This window comes from Cinclus cinclus, chromosome 10 (genome assembly GCF_963662255.1).
Source record: "Cinclus cinclus chromosome 10, bCinCin1.1, whole genome shotgun sequence".
In the NCBI taxonomy this organism is placed as follows: Eukaryota; Metazoa; Chordata; class Aves; order Passeriformes; family Cinclidae; genus Cinclus; species Cinclus cinclus.
Window position 1 is genome coordinate 587,670 of NC_085055.1, and position 13,363 is coordinate 601,032.

At 49.0% G+C, this 13,363-nt stretch overlaps 1 protein-coding gene across 2 annotated transcripts; it reads right to left on the reverse strand.

Annotated features, from left to right (window-relative positions):
* Window positions 1-1,259: 1,259 nt before the first annotated feature.
* Window positions 1,260-6,008, reverse strand: CLRN1 (clarin 1). Of its 2 annotated transcripts, none has more exons than XM_062499450.1 (3): window positions 5,756-6,008; window positions 2,479-2,658; window positions 1,260-1,525 (listed from the first exon to the last, which is right to left on the reverse strand). In XM_062499450.1, the coding sequence occupies exons 1-3, from the start codon at window positions 6,006-6,008 to the stop codon at window positions 1,260-1,262; spliced, it is 699 nt and encodes a 232-aa protein (XP_062355434.1). The 2 variants fall into 2 exon arrangements, with proteins under 2 accessions (XP_062355434.1, XP_062355433.1); XM_062499449.1 differs by having other exon boundaries at window positions 1,260-1,564.
* Between the last annotated feature and the right edge of the window lie 7,355 nt (window positions 6,009-13,363).

A 13,363-nucleotide genomic window follows, 5' to 3' on the forward strand; every position in this document is an offset into this window, starting at 1 on the left:
TACAAAAAATGACATCAGAGTCAGTAAGGCCTCGTGGGCTGGTACATCCTGAAGCACAGAGGGCTCTGATACCTGGTACCTGGGGAACATCTCTTGCTTTAGCTGGCTTGGGGATGTCCAGGGGACATCTCTCCAGGGATGTTTGTTCTGGCTTCCCATGCCAGACCCTCCCTGTTGGCTCCTCAGCCCCTGCTGAGCTGCAGCCTGCACGGGAGCCTGTGTTGTGTTGTTCCTGTTGTGCTGTGCCTGTTGTTTTGTGTTGTGTTTTTCCTGTTGTGCTGTGTTTATCCTGTTGTGTTGTGCCTGTTGTGCCGTGCCTGTTGTGTTACTGCTGCCCCTCACCAGGGTTCTCACTTGTTTATTGGCATTTTCTGATAAGAACTTGCAGGGCTGTTCTCTGGAGGGGGCAGTGGAAGCTGGGGGTACCTGGGCTCTCTCCCATGGCTCTGCCCTGGGAATTGCCCTTTTCCTGATGAGCTGCAGAGGGTTTGTTCAGCACTGCCAGGCCTGGCTGCCTCCCTCAGACAAGCAGGGGCATGAGGCACCTCCACTGCACTGTGTGCTGTGTCAGCTCTGCCACCAAGCTGCAGCAGCTTCTGGGGAAACAAGGGCTCCCAGGATTCTGGGTTTGGAGCACAGTTTGGTTTGTTAAAAGGAAAAAGCCCAGAGGGTTTCATGGAGAGAAATGATGCTGTTGCCATGCACGTGAAGCCAGGTCGAAGTGCAGGTGTTTGGGTTGTGCCCTCTGAGCACTGCACACGTGAGCTGGAGTCTCAGGACTGCTGGGGCAGAGCCTGGACCTTGTCCTGTCCCTTGCTGGTTTCTGAAAGTTTGCTGCCTGTCCTTGCGCCCTGCTGCTCTGACGTGGTCATGGCTGCATCCTTGCCTTCACCAGGCTGAAGGGCAGAGCTGCTGCTGGTGAGTGTGAGCTTCTCCTACAAACCATTGATTGGACTTTCCAGATTCAGTGCAATGCTACTGGGATTCCTATTTTTCTTCATACCAGATACTTTTTTAAACAGTTTACAGGAAAAAAATGTCTTAATAAGATCTTACCCCAAGAAAGAGGGTTTTCCATCCAGATATTACCATACAGCACATCTCTTTTGTTCACTGCTTACACCATATTGACACTTATTTGAAACTTCCCTTTTTTTTACCTTCTCTAGAGCTAATTGTTCACAAGTTGGTACATCTGGTGGTTGTTGATGCAATAGTGACAAACTTCTTTACTTGAAACATTCTTAAATCCCATCATTTTAATACATCAGGTCAACTGCTCCTGTGATTGTCCCTGAGTCTTTTGATTTTGAAAAGGGAAATTTAAATCCAGCGAATCGGATTAGCAGGGTGTTGAGGAAGTGCACCAGGGAGCAAACCAGGATGGTCCAGAAGGAATTTGCAAACTGCTCACTGTGAGTCTTGAATGTAAAAGTTCCCCCTTTGAAATTAGCAATTTTCTCTGAAAGGTGGTGGATCTTCACCTCTGAGGAGAAGAGAATCATGATGAGGCAACCACAGGAACCTGAAAGGGAGGGGGAGATGCTCATCACCTCAGCAATCCCTCAGCCACGCTGTATCATATATGCTGCAGCCAAATACCCCATGGAGAATGTTTGTATGGCCACTTAGCTTTAACAGGGATTATTTTTGGAATCCAAGCCAATGGCTAATTAAATGGGGAAGGTTTTCTATTTGAACTTGGCTCAGGACCAGGAATATTTAGCACAGCTGCTTTAGTGCTCTGAGCTAGTGAGGTGTCTGTGCTCAAGTTCAGCTTTAAGTTGCTCGTTGTCCCGCTGAGCAGAGCAGAGCTCTGTGCGTGCCTGAACAGAAACATGAGCTGAAGTCCCTTGTTAAATTATGATTGTAGTGTGTAATACCCTGTAAAGTCAGGGTGGATCTTCCTGCCAGCCAAGCCAGCAGCCCAGAGAGGGTGTGTGGCAGAGGGACCCTCTGTTCCCCCTGCCTGGCAGAGGTTCTGCTCACAGCTTGGGCTGCTGCCAGCTTCTTGCTCTCTGCCTGCTCAGCTCTGCTGTCCTTGGCAAGACTGTGCTGCTCTGAGTGCTGACCTCACCCACATTGTCTGGAACCCTCCTGTTGTGAACCCAGCTGCATCACTGGCTGTTTTGGTTCTTTTCCCCCCTTTTCCTACTCTGGTGTGGTTCCTGCTCCTTACTGTGTGTGGGGTGCTGGTGATGCCACCCCAGCTCTGGGTCCCTGGGGCCCTTCTGCCATGGCTTCCTGCAGCTGCTTGTCCATTCCCACCCTGCCACCCACCCTCGTGTGGGATTTCCCCAGTTTATCTCTCAGCTTCAATTTGAAAAATGTGTTCTGATAAGGCAGAGCCACCCTCTCTCCTGCCTGGCTTGCTTTTGCAGACGTAGGGTGAGTGCAGGCGCAGTTTAACTCTCTCTCCTCTCCTGAGGAAGGGTCCTGGTGAGCAGGGCCAGCCCCAGCACAGCCTGGGCTACTCACAGGAGATGAAGCTCCAGAGGTAGAGCCCCACGGGGCCGTGCAGAGTCTCGTAGGGGCTGCCAAAAGCATTGAACATGAAGAACCCTGCTCCCACCAGGGCAAAGACAATCAGCACTGTGCAGAAGAGAATGACACTAACGTGGATACTTGCAGGGATAATTCTGAGCAAATCTGGAAAAACTGAAAACAAAAAAACCACAACATTATTATACACATTAGGTAACGTTGTCTCTGACAACTCTGTCAGGGTGGGGACTCCTGCTGGTTTGTGATAATTGTTTTAGTCCTGCTCTTCTAAAGGCAACCAGATGAAGTAATTAATTAGAAATGGTTTTTCATGGATGTTTGTAGGCAGAAAAATTCTCTGAAACTCAGAAGCATAGACTGGCCAGGAGAGAGGAAGAGCAGCTCCAGGGAAAGCCTCTCCTCCCCTTCCTGAGGGTGGCATTTGGTCCTTAATGTGAAAAGCATCTTCTGGGGACAAACCAGGAGGTTTTACTTGAGGGGGCAGGTGTGGCACAAGGTGTCACTGAGGCCAGTGCCAGTGTTACAGGGCTGGGCTCCCTTGGCTGAAGGCTTGGCCATCCACTCTTCTCTGGGTCTGGGACAAGAAATCTTTCTTTAGACTTTGTTTTCATTTATGTTCATGAGGTCCCACAAAAGGTTGTGATATGGGAAAGGAAGTTATGCTGTGATTATGGATGCACAAATTCAGGAATAATTTATTCCAAATATTTTTATGCAGCTTTTAAACTACTCTTTCAAATTGTGGTCCTGTTTGTCTAGGACACAGGCATAGTCATTCAGACAGCAAGAGAGACTGATTTTTTAGAAATTCCTGTTTGATTGGCAAAACCAGGTATCTTGGAAGGAACAGTGAAATACACTCCACAGCTCCTGATCCATGGGGGCATGACTAGAGCTAGGTAAAAATGCCTGGTGCTGCTTTGCTGTGCTGTAACGCGTGGAGAGGAAAGCAGCCCCACATCAATTACTCCTCCTTGTAAAGTCTATACCAGCACACTGCTCTGCAGCTCCATGCAGAGCACAGAGCAGCAGGTAATGGGATATCTAGTCCATTTATCTCCCTGGCTAAATGAAAGGGAAATTAATGAAACAAATGTCACGAAGTTCAGGGTGCTGTGTGTGGGTCAGGGCTACCCCAGCACAAGCCCTGGGCTGGGTGGGGAACGTGCTGGGAGCTGCCCAAGGAGAAGGAGGCTGCTGCTGGGGGAGAAGCTGCACATGCTCTGGCACCCAGAACCTGCCCTGCCCTGGGCTGCTCCCACTTGTGAGCAGAGGGGAGAGGGGATCCAGCCCCTCTGCCCTGCTCAGACTCCATCTGCAGAGCTGCCTCCAAAATTAAAACAACGTGGAGCTGCTGAGGGAGGCATAGAGTCAGGCTGGGAGAGCCTGAGGAAGGGAAGGCTCTGGTGAGACCTCTGAGCCCTTCCAGTGCAGGATTCCTGCAAGGATTAGCATTAGTTCCTGTGACACTATCTGATGCTTTGGGAGAACATGCAAAACTCTGTATTTAATAATACAATTTTGTATGGTTTGTTTTAAGAAAACAAGTTATGGCACGGTATTGAATCTTCCCCTGGGCACCTGTATCTATAGCTGGTTAACATTTTATATATGATGTATTAGGAAAAATCAATTCCAGAAGCAATGTTGCCTTGAAAGGAAAACATTCCTTCATGGTCCTGAATGAACTCATGTGTGCTGTGCATGGCAGAGACCTTTAGAAAATGAACACTGACCTAGAAACTGATGGGAATGAGTGGGAACAAATGGAGCAGAAGTTTTCCCCAGCTGACCAGGGTTTGCTGGCAGAGCAAATTCATATTGCAATTAAAAGAGATGCAGTGGTCAGAGGGGAGCATTTAATGGGGACAAGCATAGAAGTAAATCATTTAGCCTATTTTCTGTGTCTTTTCTCAGACGTGGTTAAGTGCAGTGAGTGCATTAAGCTATGGCTGTGTATTTTATAAGCTTGTCCTGCTTTCAGGAATGCTCCTGGTACTTTCCAAGGTACTGAGGTGATGGGAGGGGGCTGCTGCAGCCCCAGGGAACAGGACCAGCATCTTGTTCTCGGTTCTCCCTGAGGTGAGTGCTCCTGACCCCTCGCTGCTGTCCCAGGCTGAACCTGGGTGTCAGTCCCAGAGCTGCTGGCAGCTGGAGCAGCCCTGGAACATAAGTGTCAGCTATGGCAGTAAACCAAATCCCTGGGATTGCACAGACCCCTCTGAAAATTCACCCATGGTGCAATCACTGCACACTGGGATGGCACACAAAGCAATCAAGAGGGAACTTCAGTGCCATAAACAGACTAGTGATGGAATTTAGAGAGGGCAAATACTGCATTAAATTAGCTTGGTTTACTATTTTTGGAAAATGTTATGAAGTAAATAGTTTCTGGTACCTTGTCTGGCAACCTTCCCTTGCATGAAATCACGGGTGTGAGCAATTTGCATGTGCTGCTGTAGCAGAACAATGATAAACTGTGTGCTGTAGTAACTTTAGGAGAGGTATTGTACCCACAGCGAGTGGCTTTTACTGCCTGTTCCATGTGCTGCTGGATACAAATGTGTCTCACTTCGTAATTTTTTTATTGATCTTCTTATCCTTGAAGATTAATAGGTTATGACTGTAAAGTGAAGCCATTACTAATACTTTGATATTCTGTGTGTCAGGTACCAAGTCAGCCAGCATTCCCCAGACAGCCTCCCTGAGTCCTTCTTCCAATTAGCACCACAGACTGCAAACTTTTGGGCTGCTTTGTTTCTCAATAGCAGCCAGTGTCCCAGCTTTTTCCTGAGGTTCTTACTGGTTTAGTTCATTCTTCTTAACAGCACAGAGGAAGATGACAGAGATTAATTAGCCCTCCCAAATATTATTTTTAAAGTAATAGTATTAATCTTTTGCAATATGGCTCTCTGTGTAACCGCATTATAGATTCTTGAAGACATGAGCCAGGCTGTATTAGGAGTATAAAATAAGTTATTGACCGTGAGATCAGTGCAGGCTGAGGGCAAGGTCGCTGTGGTGTGTCCCAAGCTGCAGGCTCGGTGTCCGAGCCCGGGGCCGGGCGGGGGACCCTGACCCGGCAGAGGGGTGGGGACAACGCGAATACATCGGTACTCACATGAGAACTGCAGGGGTGTCCCCCAAATACCATCGGTACTCACATGAGAACTGCAGGGGTGTCCCCCAAATACCATCGGTACTCACATGAGAACTGCAGGGGTGTCCCCCAAATACCATCGGTACTCACATGAGAACTGCAGGGGTCTCCCCCCGAGCCCGCACTGCCGCACTCGCTGCCCGGAGAAGAGCCCGTACTGGATGTCTCCGATGAACTTGCGCAGCTCGGGGCCGCTGGCGTTGACGAGCAGAGCTCCGGTGGAGCAGAGGATGGAGCCCCGCACCCAGAGCTGCGAGCCCACGGCCGCCGCCGTGCCCAGCGCGCAGGCCAAGCTCAGCACCCCGGCGGTGCTGAAGAGCAGCTTCTTCTGCTGCGCTGGCATGGTGGCACTCGGGGCTGCGGCTGCCCGAGAGGCGGTGCCTGAGCTGCTGCGGCGCTCAGGATGCTGGAGAGCCCCGGCACCCGGCCAGCCCTGTCCCGAGTGCCCGGTGCCAGCCCTGTCCCGAGATCCCGGTGCCAGCCAGCCCTGTCCAGAGTGCCCGGTGCCAGCCCTGTCCCGAGATCCCAGTGCCAGCCCTGTCCCGAGATCCCGGTGCCAGCCCTGTCCCGAGATCCCAGTGCCAGCCAGCCCTGTCCCGAGTGCCCGGTGCCAGCCCTGTCCCGAGATCCCAGTGCCAGCCAGCCCTGTCCCGAGATCCCGGTGCCAGCCCTGTCCCGAGATCCCAGTGCCAGCCAGCCCTGTCCCGAGATCCCGGTGCCAGCCCTGTCCCGAGATCCCAGTGCCAGCCAGCCCTGTCCCGAGATCCCGGTGCCAGTCCTCTCCCGAATGCCCGGTGCCAGCCCTGGCTGGAGGACGCTGTCCTCCAAAAACTCTTCTTCCCCGTGCCCCGCTGTACAGCTTTGCAGATCTCAGTGCAACCCCTGTCACTTGATAGCGAGGGTTTAAGGTGACACATCTCTGTAATTTGATGAGTGTTCTGCTCGTCCCAGCCCCCGGGGGAGTGGATGAGTTAGAGGTTCAGAAGGCTAACTTGGCTGCTCTATCTGATTATCTGCTCTCCATAAAGGAAGCTTTCGGAGGGTTTATTTTGCAGGTTTTCGTCTAAAGCCAGCAATGCTGAGCTGCTCTCTTCTATTTTTTTAGTTGTTGCTTTGTTTCCTTGGTTTTGGGCTTTGGATTTTTTTTTTCCCATCTGGGTGCATTTCTTTTTTGCTGTTTTTCAAGGTAATGCCCAAGTACCACACAGCACCCTGCCAAACCCTTCAGCATCCAGTTACATCTGGGCACGTGATGGCACTTGCTTTCCCTGTCAGGCTGTTCTCTGGCTGGGCAGTGTGTCTGTTATGTACAGTGTTGTTTTGCAGCGTGTGGGATGCTCTGTCCGGGATACAAATATACACAAATAGACTTTCTCTTACAACTTGACCCAAGACCCAGCCCACGATTGCTTATGAAGAAGTAGAACAGCAGATAAAGCAAAGAGGCCGTGCTGTGGAGGTGTGCTAGTCGTTTGACAAGTGCCAAGAGTTGACTGCAGGTAAGACAATTCCAAACAAACGTTGAAGATTTAGGGTTTACATCTGTTCTTCCTTGAACAGTATAATGACTGTAATTCTGTTGCACCACCACTAATCCCAGCAATAGACTGCCATGTCAGTGTCTTCCTGGGTAAACCTCTTCTTTTCCCCCTGCTCCTCTCTCACTCCCATCTCCAGGGGTGACCGTCAGCTGGGTTCTGCACACCTTGGAAGTGTTGGATCAGTATAGTCCTGAGAGAACAGATTCCAGAAACTACATGGAGACACTTTATCCTAAGATCTTCTGAGCAAATCAGAGTAAGGATAACCAAGAGATAATAGCTGCAATCTCAATTCATAATCTGTAGACAATGAATTTAATTTTTACTTACATTAATTTTATGTGTGTGTGTATGTGTGTGTTTGTGTATTTGATAGAAAAGCTTTGGGTTTAAATTACTTGGCTATTTAGTATAGGAAAATATTCTAACAGTACATACTCTTGGAGTTTTTTATATTTTGCCCTGCTCCTAAACCCATTTCCACAGAGCAATGAAAAATGTAATCAGAAATCCTTGGCATTTTTAAGTCCTTTTATTAGTGTGTACATAGTGCAGATGATAATGGGTCTACGTATAACATCAAACTCCTGAATTTCCTTGGAAGGTGTTAGAAGAAAAGAGGAAATATCTGACTTTAAAAAGACACTGTTGGAGTAAAATTTGGAAGTAGAAAATATAAGTGGGTCTGTTTTGTGACTCCAGCATTGGGAAGGTATTGCCAAGCTCCGGGAGAGTCTTGGTGCCCCGGGCAGGGTCTGGGAGCTCCCAGGAGGGTCCCAGAGCCTCGGGAGGTCCCGGATCCCCAGGAGGGTCCCGGATCCCCGGGCTGGTCCCGGATCCCCAGGAGGGTCCCGGATCCCCAGGAGGGTCCCGGATCCCCGGGCAGGGTCCCGGATCCCCAGGAGGGTCCCGGATCCCCAGGAGGGTCCCGGATCCCCGGGCAGGGTCCCGGATCCCCAGGAGGGTCCCGGATCCCCAGGAGGGTCCCGGATCCCCGGGCAGGTCCCGGATCCCCAGGAGGGTCCCGGATCCCCGGGCTGGTCCCGGATCCCCGGGCTGGTCCCGGATCCCCAGGAAGGTCCCGGATCCCCAGGAGGGTCCCGGATCCCCGGGCTGGTCCCGGATCCCCGGGCTGGTCCCGGATCCCCAGGAAGGTCCCGGATCCCCAGGAGGGTCCCGGATCCCCGGGCTGGTCCCGGATCCCCAGGAAGGTCCCGGATCCCCGGGCTGGTCCCGGATCCCCGGGCTGGTCCCGGATCCCCAGGAGGGTCCCGGATCCCCGGGCTGGTCCCGGATCCCCGGGCTGGTCCCGGATCCCCAGGAGGGTCCCGGATCCCCGGGCTGGTCCCGGATCCCCCGCTGCCCCACCGCTGCTGGATGTCGGCCGCTCCCCACGCCCCGGCTCTGCCGGGATGTCACCACGGGCGGTGCTGTTTGTCTTCTTTTTGTCTCTTGTTTCCTTCCCCTTCATAAACTTCTGCTTTTTCAGGGCAAAAGAGGCCGCAAGTCACGAGGCTGTGTGCGCTGTTTTCAGCCGGCAGCTCCTGTAAGCCTGCAAGGATTTTTATTTTGTAAACGGGATGTCCGCAGCTAGGACTCCTGCTTATTGATGTTGTTATTGTTGTTAGAAATGTTCTTTGAAGGACAGCTGTCTGCTGCCTGTGTTTTGATATAAGCCCAACTGAAGCACGTTTGAAATCTACTTCCTGTCTGTTTGTCCAGTTTTAATATCTTGGTTCGAGCCTTTCTCACGGATCACAGGTGTTTAGGTGTTGGGCTTGGCAGTGCTGCCTTAATGGTTTGACTTGATGATCTCAAAAACCTTTTCCAACCCAAAAGATTCTGCGGTTCTCTCCCAGCTGGATCCTGTGCAGGTTTCCATGCAGGCAAGGGGATCCCAGCAGGAACAACCCAAAACCCAGCGCTGGTGTAGCTGGCAGAGGCTTGGCTCTTTGTTCATGAAGTTTCAAATTATAATAGCAGGTATTGAATTGCTGTGGTGGGAAGGTCTGGTGGTCCATAAAGATGTCACATCACAATGAACGCAGTGACAACATTGCTGCCTGGTGAGGATGGCCATGTGCACTGAGCAGTGGAAACACCTCTCATTTCTGGTTCTCTTCGACTTGTGTGGGTTCCTCAGGAGATTTGCCTGAGTAGGAGGGCTCAAAATCTATAAATCTGTTTTATGTCATAAAGCAGTAATTTTGCTTTTTTTTTTTTTTTTTTTTTTTTAATGGGATTGCTGAGAAAACTGCTGACCTTATTTCTGGACAAAAGTGTGTTCTATGTGACATTTCCTTGACTCAAATCATCTCTTGTGCACAGCTCCAGAATGATTTTCACAGTGGTGATTATTGTGAAGGTGTAAATCCAGTAAGCAGTCTGTATTGTTACTGTAGAGTTTTAAATTGGAATAATTTTTTTTGCACCAGTCCAGACTTGGAATGCCTGCGACTTGTGTGCAGCCCCAGTTATGCAAGGAATCCCTGTGAGGGCAGAAGCTGATTTGGGCAGAAACAGAATCCTCAGAAGGGTGGGCTGGAGAATGCAATGGTGACTTTCTCATGTCTGTAACAACTCTGTGAGTTCACCTGTCATTCTCCTAGTGCTTAAACCCACTCAAATTTCACCTGGCATTTGAACTACACGTATTTTATTAACTGCTGGTCTGTCACAGGTACCACTATGGAAGGGAACTGAGAAGGAATGGCTTTTTCACCTTTTAATCCTTTTTGAAGAGGTATAGAATGGTTGGTGAGACTCTTGAACTTGCCAATCTCCTGTGTAGCAAAATACAGCTTGGTTAAGTATAGCTTGAAATACACCTCAGCAGTGGGGCATACCTGGTACCTGGAGCTTGGTAGCAGGATTTTGTAGCCAGTGAATGGAGGATGGAAGAGAGTGACTGATTTTTAAGGACAGATGTTGAATTTCTTGGAATCACTATGTAGAATCCTGAAACTCCGTGGATATTTATGCACTTAGGGCTCTGCTTTTAAAGCTTAGGGCTCGGCACTTGTATCTAGTCCTGCTTCTGATGTTGTCTTTGAAGTCCATCTGAATTCTTAGGATGCCAAGAGATGTTTTTCTCTTTTGAGTGAAAAAGTCCTGTTTAAAATGTGGTTCTAACGAATGGGGTTTGTGACAAATGCAGAGAGTTGATATTTACCTTTCTGAGATAACTTTTCTGGAAATGAAACAGACAAACAAAACTCCCCACCCCACTGTGGGAAAGGAGCTCTGACAGGTCTTGGAGTCACAGAGCTTCGATTCAACATCTGTAACTACATGAGAGACCCAAATCTGAGTGTGCTGGGCTGCTTGACAGGAAAGAGAGACAAGATGAGCAAAATAATATCTGCAGAATCAGCCTGTTTCCCCAAGCACTGAGAAAATCGAGCATGTTCTGAGCAGTCTTGTAATAGTTTTAATAATGTAGTTAGCATTGCTTCTGTTGCTCAAATTGCTTCATTACCTCTCTGGGTGTTTTCATCCTTAACTATTTTAGGAAATCCAACACCTGCTCATCTAAATGAGTTAAAGTACAAAATCTCTTTGGAATGAAATATTTATTCTATGACTTCAATAACTGGCAGTGACCTTAAGAGTAACACACAGCTTCAAGCTTGCTTTTTCTCATGACCTTCATGCTGCTCTTTGGGGTAGCAGTTTGAGCCCCTCTGAGCCGTGGTCTGAGCTTGTCCAGGACCTGCTGCCAATGCAAGACCCCAGATGAGACAAATCCAGAGCCCAATTATTCTGAGAGGTTGGTGCATTCTGAGTGTGTGTGAGTAAATGTGGTGTTGCAAGGGAGGAAGCCCTGAGGTGCAGCCTTCGTGGGACAGGAAATTGTGTGGCTCCACATTTGTGATTTCCAGTCAAAAGCAGAGTAAAGCATTTGGTGCCCAGACCTTTCAGACTTGTGTCAGCTGCTGCCAGGGCCTGTGCTCCAAGAGCCCAGTGTGTGGGAATGGCTCTGGCAGTGCCAACTTGCCCAACAAAATCTGCACCAGTGGAGAGCAGAGTCTTTTGGGTATTCTGCATCATCTCCAGGCGTCTGTAGCATCCCTGCTTCTGTTGGTAGCTGACAGCATCTCACCACAGCAGTGGTGATGTTACCATGTTACTTTATTTGGGTAAGAGAAAAGCATTTTCCTTCCTCCCTCCTGTCCCCTGCCCTGGCTCTGCGTGTGTGTGTGCACAGCAGCCTTGTTCAGCCCACACTTGTGTTCTGTTTTTCTGAGCAGGGAAGTTGGGACAGCTGTGAATCAGGAACTCTCATGTTCTTGTGTCTAATTCCCAACCACTCTGAGGGAAGTGTTCCCTTGCTGAGGGTGCTCTGAAGGGTTTTGTGAAGCCATTTTATCATAAAGTAAAATTTTGATTTGAGTACCAGCAGTATGAATATTGGGGATATGAAAATTTTCTCTCTTTGACTTCCAGCTTATATTTCATGCAAAAACACTGCAAAGAAAGCAAATGTGTGCAAGTGACAGCAGAGGTGTGCATCAGAACCCCAAGCCCAGCTCCTCTGGCCTTTCCTCCTGCAGAGGAGGCTGCTGCAGGCTGTTTGGTCAGAGATCTCTGGTGGCTGTGGCTGAGCTGGTTCCTCTGTTCTGCCCTGCTCTGCCCCAGATGATGAGGTGAGGTGATGCTGCTCTGTGGTAGGAGGTCAGGGAAGCACAGGGCCATCCATGGCTGTGCCCAGGCTCCTGGAGAAGAGACAAGGGAAACTGAGGCAGAAGAGGGTTGTTTCTACTTCAGCACAGTGTGATAATTTGCCTAAAGAGTAAGATGTTTCTAAGGAAGCCTCACTTTAATCTCATTACAAAATGAGTGAGTTTGGCATTTGGAGGACTGGGGACTTTTGTCATCAATTTACAACTTATAAATCCTAGAAAAGTTTAGCATGAAAAAGCCTTCTATTTAAAGTAAGAAACTGCATTTCCATTTGTTCCTCGGGACAAATCCATTTCCCATCAGTAACCCAAAATGATAAAATAGAACACCTTAGAAATTACCAAACTAGTTAATAGGAGAAGCCTGTCCTTCTAGAGTGAGTCTGGGCTTCATGCAGAGGTAAGAAAGAGTCACACTTGTGACTCAGATGCAAATGCTGGGGATATTGCATGCATTTGTGTTTAGAGACATGCTTTTTTATTTATTTAATTGTGCAGAAATATGGTGAATCTGAAGCCCTAGATGAAAAGGAATCTCTGTCTTCAGCCTCCTTGACAGGTTCCAGTCCTCCTGTTTTCCAGAATGTCCCGCTAAGGTTTTTGGATACAAAAGCTCCCTCGTTATATGAGTATGAACTAATTCCAAATATTCCAAAGTAGGTCAGAAGCAACAGGTAGGGTGCCTGGATGCTGAAGTTACTGGTTTGCTGCAGCAGGGGTTTCAGATTCTGTGATTATCAGCTCTATTTTCATATGGATATATATTTTTTTTAAATTTCTTGTCTTGTTATAGGATTCTTCTGTGTTTTTTTGATTGTTTTTTTTTCCCCCACAAAAAGATAATTGGCTGAAAATGTGTTTGTTTCAGTTTAAGCTCTGTGAGATTTGGGGAAATTGCTTGCACTCTGTGCCTATTTAACACCAAACATTTTCTCTTTCTGACATCTCCATGTTCCCAGTGACTGACTTAGAAATGGCCCATGAGTGCTAAGTGAAAGCTGTTTGCTGACAGATAATGGATTGAAAAAGCATCTTTGTTCATCAGGACTGCTCCATGACATGTCCTTTCTGGAAAAGCTGCCCGATAGCACCTGATACATTCCTCCTGGTTCTGCCATCCTCAGTACTGCGGGTTAAGGCATCACTCTTTTCTAAAGCCCGCAGTAATTTGGGAGGAAAGGCCAGCTCTTGGGTGGCCTGCTGTAATTCAAAGCTTCAGGTTGATTTTCCTTCACACAAGGAACGTCCTTGGCCCTTTTCCTCCCTCAGTTAAATTTCCAGATTAATGTTTGCAGGTTGTACCTGACAGCTGAGCCCCCGTCCCCAGCTGGGGCAGGTGAGGTGCCTGGGACCCCCTGAGCTCTGCGCCGTGTCTGACACTGGCAGGGAAGCAGCACTGGGCAGGTTGGATGGGGAATGGTTCCTTCTTTGGAGACAAGGAGAAACCTGTGCAGATTCCCAAGCTGTTTTCAGTA

Bases quoted from the DNA above. Each gene is read 5' to 3' on its own strand.
- CLRN1 (XM_062499449.1), bottom strand. From the start codon at position 6,008: ATGCCAGCGCAGCAGAAGAAGCTGCTCTTCAGCACCGCCGGGGTGCTG. The intron at 2,659-5,755 runs GTGAGTACCGAT...TTTTGTTTTCAG, and splicing joins GAGACCCCTGCAGTTCTCAT to TTTTTCCAGATTTGCTCAGA. The intron at 1,565-2,478 runs GTGAGTAGCCCA...AGCGTGGCTGAG, and splicing joins CCTCTGGAGCTTCATCTCCT to GGATTGCTGAGGTGATGAGC.